This window comes from Antedon mediterranea, chromosome 6 (genome assembly GCF_964355755.1).
Source record: "Antedon mediterranea chromosome 6, ecAntMedi1.1, whole genome shotgun sequence".
NCBI lineage: Eukaryota > Metazoa > Echinodermata > Crinoidea > Comatulida > Antedonidae > Antedon > Antedon mediterranea.
In genome coordinates this window covers 6,358,364-6,378,990 of record NC_092675.1, presented here as the reverse complement: position 1 = coordinate 6,378,990, position 20,627 = coordinate 6,358,364, and the positions used below count along the sequence as shown (strand labels likewise).

At 32.7% G+C, this 20,627-nt stretch overlaps 2 protein-coding genes across 2 annotated transcripts; both read left to right on the top strand.

The window, feature by feature from the left end:
- Positions 1 to 2,058: 2,058 nt before the first annotated feature.
- On the top strand, positions 2,059 to 9,030 carry LOC140052092 (E3 ubiquitin-protein ligase TRIM56-like). Its single transcript, XM_072097491.1, has 2 exons — positions 2,059 to 2,256; positions 6,120 to 9,030. The coding sequence occupies exon 2, from the start codon at positions 6,162 to 6,164 to the stop codon at positions 7,329 to 7,331; it is 1,170 nt and encodes a 389-aa protein (XP_071953592.1). The 5' UTR covers positions 2,059 to 2,256; positions 6,120 to 6,161; the 3' UTR covers positions 7,332 to 9,030.
- Positions 9,031 to 10,255: 1,225 nt separating this feature from the next.
- Positions 10,256 to 20,627, top strand: LOC140051894 (low-density lipoprotein receptor-related protein 6-like). The gene is made up of 8 exons (XM_072097234.1): positions 10,256 to 10,287; positions 10,791 to 10,819; positions 11,123 to 11,285; positions 12,036 to 12,163; positions 13,177 to 13,431; positions 14,127 to 14,240; positions 17,673 to 17,885; positions 20,133 to 20,627. The coding sequence occupies exons 1-8, from the start codon at positions 10,256 to 10,258 to the stop codon at positions 20,231 to 20,233; spliced, it is 1,035 nt and encodes a 344-aa protein (XP_071953335.1). The 3' UTR covers positions 20,234 to 20,627.

Here is a 20,627-nt window from a genome sequence, read left to right as displayed (position 1 = left end):
ATGGTTAAATTCAACCAAAAATTTTTTGCTTTCAATTCCAGTTTTTTCAGGTAACTCTTTTTTTTTTTCGATCCAATTTTTGTTTGATGTGACACCAAAATGGCATATTCAACAAAAGTTTAAAAAATTATTTTTCAGGGGGACAATATATCTTTTAATTAAAATTTTACTACAAGGATATTGTTCCCTACTGGAAGTAATGTGGTGATATTAGAAAAGTTACTACAAGAATTGCTCTAACATTGTACAGACAAAATTTAATAACAACCTATTAAGAGGATCGCAACAAAACAATATCTTTCATTATGGAAGGAGAGATGTGACAGATCTGTTTCCAAACTTTCATGGGTATGTGATTTTTTTTTTTTTGCTATTAATATTTGTATTATATTTTTTTAGTTCAGTAACTACTGTAACAATACTGAACACAACTTGGATAGACCTTGAATGTCAGCTTTTCAAAAGTATAATTATTAAAAATATTATTATTTGACCTGAAATAATAAAACTAAAATCGTTATTTAGTATTAACTACTGTATTAACAGTCAAAGTTCAAACATTACACAAAAGTATACATACATCTGTACTTTATCTTTGTGAAATGAAATGCATATAGGCTACGCTCAGATAAATTTAGTAGTGAAGGAAGGGGAATTTTTTTCTCTAAATGGTATTTTTTGTCTATGCTTAAGAACTGATGTTAACCCATACAATGAACAATTAATATTTTACTTAAAAATAGAGTGCTGTCATTTAAAGATTTAAAAAGTATTTTAAATATTTGTTTATATTCTTATACAGGCTTCTGTTTTGGACTGATTGCGGTAGTGATGCAAAGATAGAGCGATCTGATCTTGATGGTTTAGATCTGGTCTGGTCATTTGTAACAACTGATTTGTCTGGCCTAATGGGATTGCTGTTTACCCTAAAGGTTAGATATGATGCTTTAGAGATTGAATAAAATATTAATTTAACCCATCACCCCCCTCCTCGATCCTTCCTCAAATATACAATAATAGAATATCAGACTCATTTGTTTACTTTATAAAGTCTGATCTTTGTGTATCATACACCACTGTTAGATTATATGATTTACTTTGTGCTAGGTAAAGTTTTTAAATCCGATAAATTAAATGTTTGATTTTGTTATCAACAATTCAAACACTCTGTGTCATTTTGCAACAGAACTATATACTGTATATATACTAAGCCTGTTTTCAGTTGTATTGAGTTTTTTTGCATAAATCTGTTACAGTAATTGATAATCTAAAAAAAACACTTCCATGCTACAGTAGCTTCATAATTTATTAAAACTAATAGATTTTTATGCTCCGATATATGTGACTGGAATTGATATCTAAAAAACAACATTTTCTTTTAAAATATTCTTTCCCTTTTTAATATAGAAATATATCTTTATGATAAAATATGTTTCTATAATAGATTATAACATAAATAAAATCCATGTTGCAGCCAGTGAATGGTCTAACAATATATTTAATATTTATTATAAAACAATCTAACCATTTTATTTAATATCTGTAGATTTTTTCTCTTACAATGATTTTCTTTTAATAAATGATTGTTTCTTAGACTAGTGTTTTTCCAGATCAAAGTCTCAAAAAATAATCACAAAAAAATATAAATGTTATTGTTAATACTGTATACTGAAAATTTAAATGCACAGTCTAATGAACTGACAATTTGTATACAAGGAAGATCACATCACAATTATTTTAATTAAGTTTATAAACTAAAAGTGAGTCAGTTTAGAAAGTAAATAATAGGTAAATGCTTTTTAGTTCTAAATAGTTTTAAGATTTGTTTTCCCACAAATGTGACACCATTGTGAAAGACTGAGAAAGGAGAATTGTTGTTTTTTTTTACAGAGTTTAGAAAATTGAAAGTGTTGACAAAAACCATGATTTTTATATCATGATTATATCTATAGTACAGAAAAGTAAACAAATCACAATAAATGATTTTTGTTTAAAGAAGAATTATAATTGTTTAAAATAATAAAAAATAAACAATATAGATGCATAAATGATTTTTAACTCATTCAAATGTTCAGTTACAGGGAATTGGTAATAAATTGAATCAATCATTTGTCTCAATGGAGCCTAAACTAAAATTGACCAACCACCTGCTAACATGCATGAATGGGGATGAGAGTGATGTCATAAATGGGATTTTCCAACTTAAGTTCAATTTTGGAATTTGGAAAGAAAAGGCACCTGCTGCTCAATTATTTCGTAAATAATTGCTAATATTTATTTTTGTAGTTTATTGTATAATTAATTACAAGTATGAGGTTAGATTGAATATTTGTAAGTTCAATTTAAGAGGTGAAAATTGTAATATTTTAGGCCTAGGCAGTATGTAGTAGGCTAAGCCTAGCCTAGGCTAGTAGTAACTATATAGGCTAGTTTAGGCTAGGCCTATTTCATAATAAATATCTCACAGGGACGGTTCTCAACAGTTTTCTACACCGGGGCCAGATTGTAATTTACTAAATAATGTTGCGGGCCAGATGGAATATTGAGGCACAGGTGGGAGAGGGAGGAGGGAACACCAGCCGGTCATGGGCTTTAAGGAGTTCAGTCACCCCTTTCTAAAATTACTTCTAATTATTTTTTTATAGCAATAAATGTTGGTTCTTTATCATACAATACAAACCTCTGGTTTCCTGAGTGAGACCCCATTTCATCATTTCATAATGGAACCTTCTGCTTGATGTGCAGATGTCTTAATACCAAGCATGGTATTAAGCCCAATCATGGTATTGTTCAAACTCGATTGGATAAAACTCTCAGCATCAAATTAATATGCCCTCATCTTGCATATAGATATATTATTTGCTATTTGTAAATAATGACCCCTAAAGAAAATCATGGCCATCTAAAAAATGCTGTCATATGTTCAACCAACAAACCCCATAACTTATAGGGTGTGTCGAAAGCGAAGACCTTGAAAGCAAAGATCGAAGACCGAAGACATCGAAAGCGTAGACCCTACGAAATGGTAGTGTGCACAAAATCCGACCAAAATCGATGATAACACCTTGAATTTACAGATTCTAAAAAAATATTTCGATTTTAATCGTTATGTTATCAAAAAACATGACTTTATCTATGAACAAGCTCACGTGTTTTCGCCGATGGAGTTAATATGTGATATAGTTTTACGAACAAACACATCGCTCTATTTGCAAGGCGACGGACACACAAGAAGGACCTCGAATTGAATGCAATATTAAATGTCATTTTTTCCGATAACTTTGTATTGTAGCACACGTCGCCTACAATTTAAAGCCATAGCCAACTGTATAGAAAAGTATAGAAATAAACTACAGTAAAGTAAATTAATTAAAGAAGAGGTAAAGGATGGCCATATGCTTATTTAGCCTAATTTTAGAGCCTATAGACCTATAAAAAGTGTCCGTATCATAGATTTTACACTTGTTTTTAAAAATGTTATACGTACGCGTGAATACAACTTAGAGATCTTTTTTTTGCATTTAAATATTATTATGTTGATGTATGTTTATTATCTATAATATTTGCCTATTGTCTAAATGTATGAATAAATACAATAAGATATTTATTTTCCTTTAGTTATTCTGTATAGTATTTTAAACTTGTACATTTTCCCCATTGTACCCAATACTACAGTATTACTGATTTAATTATTCGCCAGTTTAAAAATGTTTTTCTAATGTATTCATAATGGACAAATAATATTATCAGTATCGGTTAGTGTGGTTGGTGAAGCGACAGTACTATGTAAAGAAGAAAAATGTAAAATAAATATTTCATTAACCAACGTATGAACTACTAAACGAAAACATCCTACCGCAACGTATCGTATTGACGCGCGCGCAACATAAGAAAATACTCTTCTATCTATTTTTGCATCCCCTCTTACGATCGAGAATCATGATGAACGTAAAGCAGTCGGTGTTGAACACGTCGGTTCCCACTTATGATGACACGCAAGTTTGTTCTTAAGGCGCACTTTGCGTTGATCTGGAAACTAATTCCAGCTCTTAAAATATTTCCCGGGCCAAATTTGGCAGAATATATTCAAATTATGATTTGACAAGAAGTAAAAAGAATGAACGATATAGGCATCAGCGTTCTGCAAATTTTGGTTATAAATCGGTTGTTTCCTGCGACATATCATCTGTTTCACGGCTTCCATAATTCCGAATAATTATGCCATTATGTCAACGTTCACAAAGACAAAAGCCATTCAAAACAAAGATTGAAATAAAAAATATTCCCTTACAAGTTGCCGATTTTGTTACGGTTGCAATGTGATTAGTGACAATAGTGTGTTCACGTTTAATTTATTTTTCAATATTAAAACGGGTGTTTATTCATATCGGTATTACGTTTACCGACACTGTCAAAAGATTAGTTTAATGAAGTTCCAGTCCCGCCAACCACAATTTTCCTCATCATCAAATAAAAAACTGACTTTTGTTTTCAAGCATTGCCCGTGGTGAATACAAAAAGAGATACTCTCTATAAATCTTTATTAAGTGATGGTGAATGTTTATCGGGCTTAACCACTCTAACCCCCAACCTTCTATCTCACAGGCTTGTGGTTGAGACGACTACTCAACAGTCTCCCGATTTTCAACAGATTGTCGACGTCCCGCTTCTAAATGTTTGCATCCCTGCCATGAGTGTCCATTAACAAAAGAAAACATAAAATTTTAATTAAGAAACCGGTTACCGGTTGTTGACCATTTAAATATAGAATTGACACTAATACAAACAAATCTAACAGAATTATACTATTATAACGGGTTAACGATCAAGACAAATTTTCAGAGTGTGATGTCTATCGTTCGTTCTACAGTATTAGCCTTTTGTCAAATCATAATTTGAATACAGTATTATTTTTTACTTTGACAATACAAAGATATAAAATAAAGTTCCGTTAGTTCACGGTAAGCTATTGGGACGAACTGTCATTGGCCCGGGAAATATATTAAGAGCTGAAATTGGTTTTCAGATCGACGCAAAGTGCGCCGTAAGAAAATAACGTTGCGTGTCATCACAAGTGGGAACCGATGTGTTCAACACCATTTCTGCTTTATTACGTTCATCATGATTCTCGATCGTAAGAAGGGATGCAAAATAGATAGAAGATAGACAGATAGATTTTCTGTTGCGCGCGCCAACGATACGTTGCGGCAGAATTTTTTTTGTTTAGTGGTTCATACGTTGGTTAATGAAATATTTATTTTCCAAAAAAGGAAATTGAATATTTCATTAACCAAAAAAAATTTACATTTTTCTTTACATCATCTGTCGCTTCTCCAACCACACTAAATATTCTGATACTGATATAGGCCCTATTATTTGTCTATTATGAATACATTAGAAAACATTTTGAAACTGGCGATTAAGTAAAATAGCAATAGTTACAATGGGAAAATGTAAAAGTTTAAATACAATACAGGAAAATGAATATCTTATTGTATTTATTCATACATTTAGATATTAATAAACAATAGGCAAATATTATAGATAAAAAACACATAGCAACATATTTAAATGCAAAAAAGATCTCTGTACCTAACATTTAAAAGCAAGTGTAAAATCTATGATACGGACACTTTTTATAGGCCTATAGGCTCTAAAATAAACCTAAATACCGGGCCTACCGCCATCCTTTACTTCTTACAATTTACTTACTGTAGTTTATTTCTATACTTATAAACAATTGGCTATGATTTTAAATTGTTATCGGAACAAGTGACATTTCATGTGCGAGGTCCTTCTTGTGCGTCCGTCGCCTTGCAAATAGCGCGATGTGTTTGTTCGTATTTCGTAAAACTATATCACATTAACTCCATTGGCGAAAACACGTGAGCTTGTTCATAGATAAAGTCATGATTTTTTATAATATAACGATTAAAATTGAAATATTTTTTCAGGATCTGTAAATTCAAGGTGTTATCACGATTTTGTATGATTTTGGTCGGATTTTGTGCACACTACCATTTCGTAGGGTCTTCGCTTTCGAGGTCTTCGGTCTTCGATCTTCGCTTTCGAGGTCTTCGCTTTCGACACACCCTAACTTATATTTAATTACTTTTTAGTGGTTCCTGTTTAATGACGAAGACACATGAGAAAAAACAACAATGGCTGCCGCTAAAGTAATCAACGATATCAATGAAAAAGTTCTTTTGTGTTCCATATGCCATGAGGTATTTCAAACCCCTAAAACACTAGGCTGTCACCACTCATTTTGCTTGAAGTGTATTCAAAATTGGGTAGAGAAAAGTGGTGGTAAGTTAACATGCCCAATGTGCCGTCAAAAGTTCAAAGTACCAAGTAACGGTGTGGTTGGCCTACCATCAAGTTATTTCATCAACCAACTACTGGAGTACACTAAAGAAAAGAAAGAAAATGTAGCAAGTGAGAAACGTTGTGTTATGTGTAATAAAGTAGCTGCTGCACACTGTATGGAGTGTTCTTCATATCTTTGCAGCCAGTGTGGTGAAAATCACTGCAAAATTCCGTCTCTTCGAGATCATACCGTGATGTCATTGAACCAGTATATGTCCATGGATGCAAAAGAACGCACTGCAGCAAAGCCAGTTTTGTGTCCAAAACACACAAGTGTTGCTGTTGAGTTTTACTGTGCCACTTGCGACCAACCAGTTTGTATGAAATGCACTGTTGTTACTCACAAAGGGCATGTTTTACAAGAGCTTGATGCAGCATTTGAAGAATTTAAAGATAAAGCAAATAACATCTTGTCTAGTTGTTCCACTAAAGAGAAGGAACTAAAGGCAGAATTGGAACAACACAACCTCGATACAGAGAAACAGAATCAGTCGGTAAAGCAATGCCAAGCTCTATTAAAACAACATGCTGAAATCCTTCATAAGAAAATTATTCAGGCCACACAACTCTTGTTGGATGACCTAAATAAACAATATCAACAAACTTCAGAATGTCGTCAGAAGGAAAAAAAAGCTAAAGAAGACAAAATAAAGCAACTGCAGAATACATCATTGTTCGTTGACACATTAGTCAAAGCACCTCAACCTAGTGCAGCATTATTTGATGGCAGTAAAATTATGAACGAAGCTAGCAAAATGATTGGTAATTGCCAATACGACCAACGTAGGTCATATCCTGGATATCATTACCAAGATCAACAACGAAGCCAATCATCAATATTATTTAATTTCCAAGAAAATAATTCATTAACTGCAAATGCCAGTTCAATTGGAACTATTCAATCCCTAATGATAACACATAAAAACAAAAAGCAACAACAATATTATGGTGGTGGGTGGTGAATTTCTTTTCAAAGACATCATACAGCGTAATAATTCAATACTGTAGTATGGTGTATTCCATCTTTTTTTTAATGGATATGTTCTCAAAATGAGTGTGAGTGTTTTCTCCAGAATTATTTCCATATACTTCCTTCCCAAAAATGAAGTACTCAAACTTATTGTAGATTCAAATGTTTTACCACAATTCAATCTAGAAGTAATTTGAGATCTATAATCAATGCTGTACAACACAAATTTTCTGTCTGCTGGTCACAAAATGGTGGTAGCATAACAAATGCTTTGTTGGTGTCCATAGACTTTTTACTACTTTATAATCTATAAATATTGTTATTTTTTAGGTTAGATTTTCATTTAATTTCAGTTTATTTAGCGTTATTTACCCAGAGTTTACAAACATAAAATACAATGAAATATATTATATAAGAAAAAAAACTATTTTAATGTAGCACAATTAGAAATTCTGATAGCAGGATTAACCCCAAAAAGTTTCAAGAAATGTACAGTATTTCAATTGGGACCTTGCAATCAATAATTATAATTGCACTTCAAGCATTAGGAAAAATAATAATACATAGTCCTAATGTATTTTAATAAACTAATATAAATACATAACTTCTTTTTTCAGGTGCATATAATTTAGAATTGATTAAGTATTAAAATATTTGTATGGTTTGGTCCATTTTCAACTCAATTTGTGCGGCAAACAAAACATAGGTAACTATGCTTAGTGCTTTAGTATGAAATTCAAAATAGTGGCAGAATGAGGCCCGGGTAAAAAAATTGCACCTAACTTTAATTGTACTGAATCCAAAAAATCCAAAAAAATATTAGCACAACTTCACTATATAGAAAACTGTAACAATTTGTAGATAATAATGGTTTAAGATTTCTGTGTATTTAATTAAAAACATCTTTTTTTTGTGTCTAGCTTATTAAATAGAAATCTTGTACTTCAGCATACAATTGTTTAAGTTATGTAATGTTACTATTGTATCCTGCTAATAGTAATATGTGATTAATTATAGAGGTTTCAACTATATTAAGCTGTAAATCCTGTGTCATTGTTCCATTATTGAACAGACCAAATTGAATTATAACCTATAAAATGATCACAACAAAACTTAATGTCTTGTCAATTTGGAAGTAGATGCGACACAGTACAGTAGATTAGTTGAAGAGCAATATAACATTTGGCATAATATTTAGTGTGGATGAATTAAAAAAGATGTTGCACTGTTTAATATTCGTTTGGATGTTAATTCTTTTTCAATTAAAAACTGCTCTTACAGGTATACTATACTATACAAAATTCTTTTTTAATCTTTAATGCTGGGCTTTCATCTGTAAACTTAATATAGTATACTGTATAATTATTATAATTCATAATTTTGTTTTCAAATTAATTTTAAACAACTCTATTGTAAGGGCCCTCATGAGACAAGCTATTGCTTCTAGTGCGGGCCCCGGTTATTGTCAAATAACTGAATAAATGTGTATGAATGAAAGAAAATCTGTATGAAATCTTATGTTATTTTATTATTATATGAGTACATCAACTTTCTGTACTCGTATTTTAATGTACATGCATGTTGCGCAGATAACCTACGATTTTTGTGTACCGATTATCTCTTATCTAAAGTGATGAATTAAAATCTTTTTACTTTCTATCATACAATATATTCAAGTAAATTGCTTAGTTATACCATATTAAAACTTATATTCACAATGGTTGAGAATCATAAGATTTCATTTTTGTTTGTCAAAGATATTATTTTTGTTGCTGATTTGAACAAAGGCAATGTGTGCACCTCTCAACTTTCTGAAAGTGGACCAATTTTATGGTCAGAATTGGATGTTAATATGACAATGTTGAAACCAGTTGCGGTAGACTTCGAACCGAACCAAGGCTTTATATTCTGGACTGATGTTAGTTTAAACAGCATTCATAGAGTTAGATATGATGGTTCTAATTATGAGACTTTAATTACAGATGCCCAAGGTAAGATCAAATTTACCAACAATACTCTTTAATATTCAACTGATAAATTAATTTTGTTTGGAGTTCCTGCTTTGTGAATCAATATTAAAGATCAGGACTTATCAATGTGGTCTCTGTATAAAGGGGAGGAGTCAAAGCTGGCCCCCCTCTCAATTCCCCCCCCCCCCCTCCCCCTATTTCAAAATCTTGGATCCACCACTGTTTGTTGCGTTGGCATACAATTGATGATGTAAAAGAGCTGTATCCAATTAAATTTGAACATTACCATGAAAATCATAGTGGTTTAATGGTAGAATGGGTGCATTCAAGCACCAGATAGATTCTGAGTTTGAATTTTCTTCGAGGCAGCAGCCTTGTTCTCATTCTCACACATTTCTTTATTATTTATAAAATTAATTTATTTTCAGTATCAATGGTATCAGTATCGCATAATAAATACATTTTAGTTATTCCATATTGTTTCAATAAAATAAAAAACATTTTGATATACTGTAAAACACTAAACAGACTAATAGTTGCAATGACATTACCATTTTCTGGCAGGGAATTATCAACATAATATCTTCTGGCCTCAGGCATGACAGATTTGTCTTTTGACTTTTTATAAATCTACTTGCTAAATGCTAGAGACACCTTTAATTATATTATTGTATTATTACCGATATTGAGAATTAATTTGCAGTGACCTTGTCTAGAAGAATTATAATAAGTATTCATTAAATAAATGAAACATCTAAGTTTATTAATTCTGGGAGGTTCAATAAATGTTTGCTTTCTGAACACAGTGCAGTTAAACATGATATGAATACAAACAGGTAAGAAGAAAAAAATAAGATACTTTAGACATCTTTAGGAACTGAATTGTTTCTTTATTTCAATTCACATAAACATAAACATACATAAATAATCATTACAAAACAAAAGAATGGAAAGGGGGAATCCAGAAGCACAGAGCTTGTAAGTAGACACCCTGTTACAAAACAACTGAGGACTAGTGCTTTTCTGCCATACCACGCCGAGAATGTTATAGAGTCGCTTTCCAATCGAGTTCGAACAATACCATGAAAGCCCCAGTGGTCTAATGATTAGGACATCTGCATATCAAGCAGGCGGTCCGAGTTCGAGTCTCGGTTGGGGCGACTTTTTCTCATGATTCTCACAGATTTCCTCATCTTTATCGTTTCAAATTAATTAATTAAATTTCAGTATATCACCGGGCGGTTTAGAATTAATGTTCTTTGCCTGATTTGTTTATTATATATATAATTAGAAATATGAGAAAAAAGCACAAGGGCATAGGCAAACAAAATGTAACTTTTAAGAAATGCAAACAATCTTTTTTTTTATCTTAACAAAAATAAGATAGTTTTCTCAGAGAGTAAAATGTAATTTTAAAAAATACCTGTTTTATCATAGTATTGCAAAAGTAATTTATTTTTGTTTTTTATTTTAAATATTAGAGGATTCTTATGTAACTTAAGAGGCTCAGGTATTTCATGCCCAGGTTCAACCCCTTTACTGACTAAACTTAATGATTTTTGAGTGGTTCTTTTAAATTGTGGGTAGAATTGGTGTTTTTTTTAATTCATTAATTAAAAAAGCATCGTATTCTAACATTTTTAAAAGATACTATGGTAGTTTTTACTGGTACTATTAACTAGATGAGCAAAAAGAAGAACCAAAATATACATAAATAAATAAATATAACACAATACAATATATCTTATTTTATGGATAATTTATATTTGAATTCTTTTCTAGTAAATATAAAATATATTCATTTTGTTTTTAGTTCCTGATGGACTGGCCGTTCATTCAACTTTGCAAAGACTGTTTTGGACGGATTCTGGCAATGATCGTATCGAGGTGGCTTATTTAAATGGAACCGATCGCAGCACTATTGTAAACGATGGCTTAAGTAAGCCTCGTGCTATTGTTGTAGACAGCTTTCATGGGTATGATTTTTAAAATATCTTAAATTGATATTAATAATTTTATTAGATCCAGGATTTTGAAATAGGGTGGACCCATGTCCTAAAAATAGTGAAATGAAGGGCTGAGCTTAATTTGATGTCCTATGCATACTTTGTAAACTTTAGGGGGTGGGGGCCTGAATCCACCACCTTGAATCCGCCCCTGCGTTGGACTGGCCTCAAATGTGAACCTGTTAAATGTTTCCTGTTTTTAGGAAGAATATTTGTCCAAATTGATCTACGTCCAAAAGTATGTTGTTATCATAAGTACCATAAGTATGTATTTTGGTTTATTATTAAACAATATTATAATTATTAAAAGTATTATTATTTGGGCTGAAAAATAAGACCAAAATTGTTTTAGTATTAACTATTAGCAGTCAAAGTACAAACATTAGATAAGTAAACATACATCTGTAGCTAATTATCTTTGTGAATAGATAAATGAAACGCAGGCTATGCTGAGATAAATTCAGGGGCAAAGGGGCGTTTTCTTATAAAATATAGTGCTCTATGATTGATTTATGGTTTAAAATGTATATTTTTAAAGTCATTTTTAAATTCTTATAGAGAAGGGGCGTGTTCTTCTCTAAATGGTAATTTTTTTCTATGCTTAAGAACTGATTTTACCCATACAATAAACAATCCATATTTTACTTTAGAAATATTGGTGCTGTCATTATGAAGGTTTCAAATGTATTTTTAATGTTTGTTTATATTCTTATACACTAGGCTTCTGTTTTGGACTGATTGGGGTAGTGATGCAAAGATAGAGCGATCTGATCTTGATGGTTTAAATCGTCTGGTCATTGTAGGGACTGATTTGGTTTGGCCTAATGGAATTGCTGTTGACCCTAAAGGTATGATGCTTTAGGGTTTATTTATTTGTTTGTTTATTTATTATAAAATATTAATTTAACTTATCTTCAAATATACAATATATTTATCAGACTCATTTATTTGCTTTATAAAGTCTTATCTTTGTATATTTTACACCTATTGTTAGATAATATATGATTTACTTTAAATTGGATAAACCAAATATTTGATTTTGTTGTCGAAAAATCAAACACTCTGTGTTTTGTGTTTCATTTTGCAGTACATACTGTACTGTAGGCCTACATACATAGGCCTGTTGTATAAATAGAGTTTTTAAATTAATTGGTAATCTAAAACAAACATTTCTGTGGTAGGTCTATACAACATTTTTATTTTACTTCCTAATTGTCCAGGTTCCAGACGGAGTTTTGTCTTAATATTAGTAAAAAGATAGATATTATGGCGTTTCATACATATACTTGAGCTTGGATACTACAAAAATCGAAATAAAATCAAATAAATTAAAAAAATTCAGACTTGAGGCAAGTCTACCTTCCTAATTGTAATATCCAAAGCTTTATATACTCACATGGTTGCCCATGTTCAAAAGAGCGCCATCTAGGTTGTCAAGATGAAAGCATGGCCACTAAGGCAAATGAGTTATTAGCAGTTATTACTATTGAATTAAATTGCATTCAAGTTTTTACAGCTTTTAACTTTAGTAGTCATTACACTATGTATTTTTATACCAAATGTATTAAAATAAAAATAAATGTAACTTAAATTGATATCTAAAACAATTTCTTTTACAATGTTTTCTCAGTTCCTTTTTGATATATAAATAGATTGTTATGCTAAAAGTATGTTTCTGTAATAGATAATTTAATATAAACATTATAACATAATACATTTATTCAGAATAATAATAAAAATAATAATAATAAAAATCCATGTTGCAGCCAGTGATGGTCTAGAACATATTGAATATTTATTATAAACAATTTGATTGTGAATTCAGTTCCTATAATGATCTATGATGTTTTTTTTCTTTAAGAAAATAAATTATATTGGTGCGATGCATCACTTCAAAAAATCGAATCGTCAGATTTGTTTGGTAATTTTCGTCAAACATTGGTTTATGGTTCAGTAGTCGGTCACCCGTTTGATGTAGCGGTACACGGCCAATATTTATACTGGACCGACTGGCGAAGTGAGAATCTTAAACGGATTAATCGTTTTGATGGTACGAATCAAGTTGAACAAGTTGGTTCGGCTGTTTTTGATCGAGCTGGTGGATTACACATTTATGGTATGTATAGTAGTACATATGTACAGTATGATTATCATTATTATTATTATTATTATTTACCTTGATTTACCTTGATCTTGGACATCTAAAGCAATGCTTGTGTGTCCCTCTGGTATATTCTATTACATGGTCTATCATATGAAGAAAACTTTAGTGGGTGGTGTTTCTTTTCTAGTCGGTTTTTAAATTGATTAACATTTGCAGCTTCTATTACATCCTGAGGCAAGTTGTTCCATTTGTTGATAATAAAGTTTGTAAAAAATTTCTGCCGGATCCTTAATTAAGTGAGTACAAGGTTTAATAATTTTCAAAAAGTGTCCTTTGGTTCTAGATTCAGTGGTTACGGTAAAAAAATCCTCATTGTTACATTTAGTAAAACCGTAGAACATTTTGAATACTTGAATCAGTGCGGATCTCAATCTTCTGTATTCTAGAGTAGGAAGGTCATTTTGTTATAATCAACATTTAACAGTATCAGGCCTAAGCTAACATGAATTGATAACAAAATTTAATTCAACTCAATTTAAATTAATAAATTACGCATGAACTCTTGAAAATGCTTGGTAGCAACTGCTTTTCTTTATTTTTCTATTTTATTGTATCTAGCCACTGATTCCATCCTTTTCAGTATTTTTTCTTTAGATTTGTTGAAAATGTAATTTATATATATATTTACAGTATGTTATATTTAACAGAAATGGATGAGTGTGCAAGTTCACCATGTCAAAACACAGCAACATGTGTTGACTATATTGAAATGTTTGTATGCGAGTGTAGAAATGGATTTCAAGGAAAATTATGTGATATAGGTAAGACCAAAAAAAGTAAAAATACAACTATATTTTCAGTCGCAAAAAAAAAAAGGTACGTTCAAGCAAAACTGTGGAGCTGTAGCTTGGTGGTTAACGTGCTTGACTTCCAATCCCAAGGTCCATGATTCAATTTTGACCTAGTGCCAGGGTTGTAACTCATGACTTCTTTCAACTCGACTCCTTAAGCCTCAAATAATACTTTAGTTTATAAGCATGATAAACTATCAAATAGTTTATCAATCCTGTAATAGTTGAGCTTGTGCTCGCTGTTAGATGAGTATAAAATAAAATGTTAAAAACTGGCATTATCTGCTTGTACACTATTTGAAAAAGTAGAGAGATCATCTCCTGGTGTGCTGATCTGGTAGGCGGCCACTGGTGGCTGTCGTGTGTCCGTGGAGGGCGCCTAATACAAATTTCCTCAGTTTCCATTTAAGCTTAAGGATGACAATAATACCTTTACATTTTAACCATTTTGTTCATCTTGTGTAGACATTGAGTATGCTATAATCTTTTCCATGACTCTTTCTGTAGTTCGATGTTCTGTCATTAATTTTTCAAATGCATGATAATTATACTTTACTTATTTAACTAACAATGTCATTACTTGAAATTGGTTTTCCTTCTTGAGGTGTTAAAGAAATGAGCAAAATGGAAGTATTTAATATAAAAATAGCTTTACCATTCCAATTTATTTTCAAATATTGATGAATGCAACAGTTCTCCTTGTTTAAATGGAGTGTTTGCAATGACCGCATTAACCACTTCCGATGCAGTTGCTCAACAGGTTCTCAAGGAAGACTCTGTGAAATAGGTAAAGTTGATGTATTCTTGATTTACGAGGATAGAAGTTCACTCGAAGGCATGTCAAAGATGAAGCCATTGATCTATATTAAATTGCATTTTTATAGCAAGCTGATACTATTTAATTGACGTAATTATGCTAATACATTTGGGAATATAAAAAAATGTTCACATGATTCTTGGGTTCAACACGTAATTAGGGCAAACTGGGGAAGATCCAGGGGTAACGCTGGGGTCCCATTCAAAAAATGATATGAACAAACGTTTTGATGATTTCCATTTTTGAAAGACTATTAATATTATTACTTTATGTAAAAACTATCATGTGATCAATTAACTTCCTGTAGCTTCCTGAGCCAAAGCTACTTCAAGGTTGTTTAAATTTCCATTCCAGGCCCGTATGCAGCATTTATAATGGGGGGGTGCGAGCGAAGCGAGCAACAATGGCTGGGGGCCAGGGGGCCGCCAAGGGCCCCCGGCCAGGGTCCAGAGGCCGAAGGCCCTGAAAAAATTTGCGTTATTTGACGTTCTAAAGACTGATGTAAGACTCTCTGTTGTGGCTTGGGCTAGTTGAACGATGGACACCAGAACTTAACGCTTTCATGATGAGGCCAACTCAGCAGGGGTGGCGCCAGGATCTTCCCGACGCGGGGGCTACATTCCCCGACGAGGGGGCTATGCGAGCGAAGCGAGCATCACTAGGCTGAGGGCCAGGGGCCGCCAAGGGCCCCCGGTGGGCGGCGAAGCCCCCGGAAGCAACGCGTTCTAGCGTCATTTGAGGCCTTTTTAATCAGATTTAGGGTAGCCATTTTTTCCATTTTTTATAATGCACAAATAAAATACTGCGTGCAAAAAAACGATGCGCGATGACTGTTTCAATCCATATTTTTCAATTTAAAAAATAAAAGTTCAAAGAAAATTTTGAAAAATAGAGTTGGAGGTCCCGGAAATTGGACTTATTATACTTCAAAACATGAAAAAAAATATATAAGTCCCTATCATGGGTTGTGACTGAGCTAAGAAATGTTTGAAAAATAGAGATGTTAGGTCCCGGAAAATGTACTTCTTGTTCTTCGAAATATGACCAGCTTTATTGTTGGGGCTGAGCTAAGCAAATGTTTAAAACTAGAGCTGCAGGTCTTCAAAAAATTGCATTTTATACTTTGGAAACATCAGGCCTAGAGGCTTAAAAAACGCAAGCGTAGACCTTTTTCAGTCGGTGAAAAAAGTTTATTCCTCCCAGGTGTATGCATGCGTACCATCTGGACTTCCGAGTGGTGAGAAATTCATGACATACAGGATATTGAAAATGTAATAACTATAGCTATAATGTTGGCTAAGCGAAAATGGCATGTTTTTTTGTTTAGTAATGGATGAAAAATTTATTTTAGGTGCCCCACGGTACAGAAGGTTACTTGTAAATTAAAAAATTGGTGAACAAACGAACAATTAACATAATTCGTTTTTGCTGTAGTGTAGCGTACGTCGACGCAGTACACGACGTAACCGTCGGTAAACTTCGCCTGGAAAATAACACATTACACATTTTGGTCCCTGGATGAAACTTGATATCACGCGTCTCGACCCAACGTTGAACGATTCGTACAAAGGGATACCGCCAGACAAGTGCGTACCTAGCTATTGTTTAGTAGTAAGTTAGATCGCTGGCAATAATGAATGCATATAAAGTGCATAATTATCACTCTGACGTACTCTCACGGTCAATGAAACGTCGCGGTTTTCTAGGCGCTGAAGCTAGCTACGAAGTGAACGCGAACGCTTTTTACTGTAGGCCTATATTATGTTCCCCGACAAAAAGTACACGTGTTCCCTGACGTTAAGTTGTATTTCTCCAGCAAACACTTTACCGCGTACCGCGTACATGAAGCGCTAAGCTATTGCTTGTCGTCACATGATCGACTGTGCATGTTTTACATCGAGTTTGTAGTCAGTTCAGATTCCGTAATTTAATTACCGGTATTTTTTCATTTTATATTAGCATATTTTTGTTTGTATACCATTGATAATGTAAATTTTGTATATATATAATGATATTGTCTTTAGTTAAACAAGACAAGAAAAAATACCAACCGAGGAAATAGTGGACCTTTTGGGACTTGGGGGGGGGGGGGGTGCGTCTGCACCCAACGCACCCCCCCTGGATACGGGCCTGCATTCTAATACCATTTCTTAATAAACTTTCTTTAAATAAAATAAATAATTTACTTTCTGTATGTTTAAACTCATTAATAATAATAATATCCTGGATTTATAAAGCCCCTAATATTGTGAAACCTCTAAGCGCTGTACCATATTATTACCTCAGTCATTTTTTAATCAAACACAGATGGAAACATAGTCCCTTAATGCAGCTAGTAATTAAAGCAAAGTTGTGTCTTGACATACCAGGTACCCATTTGTACACCTGGGTGGAGAAAAGCAAACTTGATTAAAGTGTCTTGCCTAAGGATATAAGCAATGGAACGTTGGATTCAAACCAGTATATCACGATCAGTAGTCCAAAATGTCCAACACACTGTGCCACATGCCCTCATCACATCACATCAGACCTACCTTCCTGTACAAACCAATTAAATTGACTATGTACTATTTTGTTTTCATTAGCACTGCCAACAACTATTCAATCCTCTTCCATCTGTAAACCTCCTAAAATGAATGATAACCTGATGACGTTGGAACATTCAAAAGATGAATATAGCCCCGGTGAAGAAGTATGGTTTGTGTGCGATAGTACAAAACTTTTGATTGGATCAGCGAGTGTCACCTGTCAGTCAAATGGTGATTGGTCAGATTCTCTGCCATCATGTATTCATACAGGTATGAATTTATAATATATTATATTATATTATTACTGCCTTTCCGCTGAAAAGTCTGCCGACATTTCCGCTTGGGCTGCTCCGTAAATCTCTTTTACTAGTTTCTTCCAGTCTGATCTTTCATTGGCTAGTTCTTTAAGTTGTTTCATGTCTTTCTTGGTTTTCAATTGTCCGGGATACTTAATGTCTGTATTATGCTTATAAAGGGTGAGTAGGTCGTTGCTGAGAGTTATTGGTAGGGTGGTTCTCGGTCTTCCTCGGCCTTCCATTTTATATTGGTAGTGTTGCTGAAATAATAGCTTATTGCTGTGTTGGCTGTTGTACATGGGTCTTGTCTAAGTATGTGACCCAATAGTCTCCATCTTGCGTCGACTATTTCTAATGAAATCGGTTTTGTTCCTGTCCTTCTGTATAAATTTATGTTCGATATCCTGTCTGGGAACCTGATACCTATGATTTTGCGAAGTTGCTGTCTGTGAAATGTGTCGAGTTTATGTGCTTCTTCTTTTGTGAGTCCCCATGTTTCAGAGTTGTAGAGTAATATACTTTTAACTAGTGAGTTGTACAGCTTGATACGTATTTTTAATTTGATTTTATCTTTTCAAAGCCACATCGAGTTTAGTTTGGTCATTGCTACACGCGCTAGTTGTTTTCTTCTAATTATGTCTTGTCTGTCCCCAAGGAGCGATCCTACTTTTTTCGTGTTTCTCCATTGTTCTTGTATGTCCTCTTTTTCTCGTCTTACGATAGTGTGTTCTGTTTTTTCTTTATTTACATTTAAGTTGAAAGTTGATAAATGGCGTTCTAATTCGTTTACATTATGCTTGCTGTTTAGACTCAAAAAATCTACATCATCAGCATATGATATCTCTTGAGGTATTTCTGTTTGGATAATTGTTCTGATTCCTCGTAGCGCAGACTCAAGGTAAACAGTGAATAAGACCGGGCTTAAGCTATCTCCTTGAGGGGTGCCGATGTTGGTTTGGAATATTGGCTGTTCTTTTGCACCTTTTATTTTTAGATTTAGTCCGGTTTCACTCAGCAGAAATCTAACTATATACACAAAGTAATGTTGAATGAATAAAATGAAAATATTTAACTGGAAAATGGGAAATAACTGTAAATGTGGTGTGACTACATTTGAACCATGGTTTCACCGGGAACAAGACATTCCTTCTGTATAATAGTAGAAATTGTATTTTTTGATACTTTAATTGTGTTTACTTGTTTACCTCCACCAAGGAGAATCGGTAACGTGTGTTTGTTTGTTTGTTTGTTAGCAGGATTACTCAAAAAGTAATTACAAGATCTTTACCAAAATAAATATACAGATAGATATGTGGTCAAGGACATTGGGACCATTTGGGACCATGGTCCCAATTCTGGACCACTTTTTAAGTATACTTTTCAGACCTGCTAGTGTTAAAAGATAGGGCAGAATTTTTCAAAAGCCGGCCAGCAGTCTTAACGTAACAAGTAAACTGAAATTGCATTTTCTCGAGAACTACTTGTCCAAAAAACTTCATTTTTGTACAAGAGGCAAGAGTTATAATTTGTGATTTGTAATTTTAAAACATAATTTGATTTAATGTGCACATGTTTTGATGCGAGTAGTTTAAAAAAGTTATTTCTTTTCAAATTCACTCTTTTGATTTTCGTGTTGCTTTTCTATTGTTAGTCAACTGAAGCTATTGTTAATTGAAAGGCTTGATTACACCAAACTCGCATACAAATGCTTGTAGTGAATTTAGCCTACATCACAAACAGCATTAAGACACACACAAATATATATATATATTTTTTTTACCGGAGAAATCTTATGTAGGAGAATTTTACACTCTCGGGAGTGACTTTCTAGTTGTGTATGTTATGGATGCACTTTCATATTAAGTTGAAGTGTGTCAAAAGTGTAGTACCAATCAATTATTATCATTATTATTGTTATCATTAACATTATTATGTTTTAAATGTTACCATTTTGATGTTGATGAATTGTTTGTTTTATATTAAAAAATAATATCTGCAATTCAGCATTCTTTGACTGCAATAGTTTTTCTATTTTTGTAATTTATTATTTTTTTAAGATACCTACGCATATGTATGATTTCCTACTATACTGATAGCGCAATAGGATCATTCAGAATAAATTTATTTTAAATTAAAACAAATTGTATGTAGTCTTGCTCTTTAAACAGAATTGATTTTTCAATTTGATCATTTTAATCATATTAATGTCTGTTTAATACAGGTATTCTTGTAGGGCTTCCTGTTTTGTTTTCAATCTTACTATTTCTGGTACTCCTAGCTGTATGTTATTATTGCTTGTTTAATAATTTGGCATACATCTAACAATGAATACATTATTCTCCTGCAATACAGGAAATATATGCCAGCAGTGCTAATTTAAACCCACTTTAACCCCTTTCTTCCTCAAAATGTTGGGGGCAGAGGTGCTATTATTTGGCCTTGTCTACACTGCAATTTCAAGGCCTTAATAATGAAATAAACCACCTATGGGGATACAGATTACCCTAGAAAAATACATACAAAACACAGTGTATATATAGAATATTAAGACACTGTGGCCGTATTTACCAATTACACTTAAGTGAGATTCAATAAATATTTCCCTTAAATTGTATTCACTTAGATAGGAGATTTTTTTTATTTTAAGGGTAATTTTTTTCCTTTAGCCTAAGTGTGAATGGTGAATACGGCCCCAGGACATCTTCTTTATGCTATG

What these genes read in the sequence shown, in the direction of transcription:
- LOC140052092 (XM_072097491.1), top strand. Translation starts at nt 6,162, where the DNA reads ATGGCTGCCGCTAAAGTAATCAACGATATCAATGAAAAAGTTCTTTTG.
- LOC140051894 (XM_072097234.1), top strand. Translation starts at nt 10,256, where the DNA reads ATGGAAAGGGGGAATCCAGAAGCACAGAGCTT. An exon ending in AATCCAGAAGCACAGAGCTT is followed by an intron (nt 10,288 to 10,790) that starts GTAAGTAGACAC and finishes TTTAAATATTAG; the next exon opens with AGGATTCTTATGTAACTTAA. An exon ending in GTTGTAGACAGCTTTCATGG is followed by an intron (nt 11,286 to 12,035) that starts GTATGATTTTTA and finishes CTTATACACTAG; the next exon opens with GCTTCTGTTTTGGACTGATT.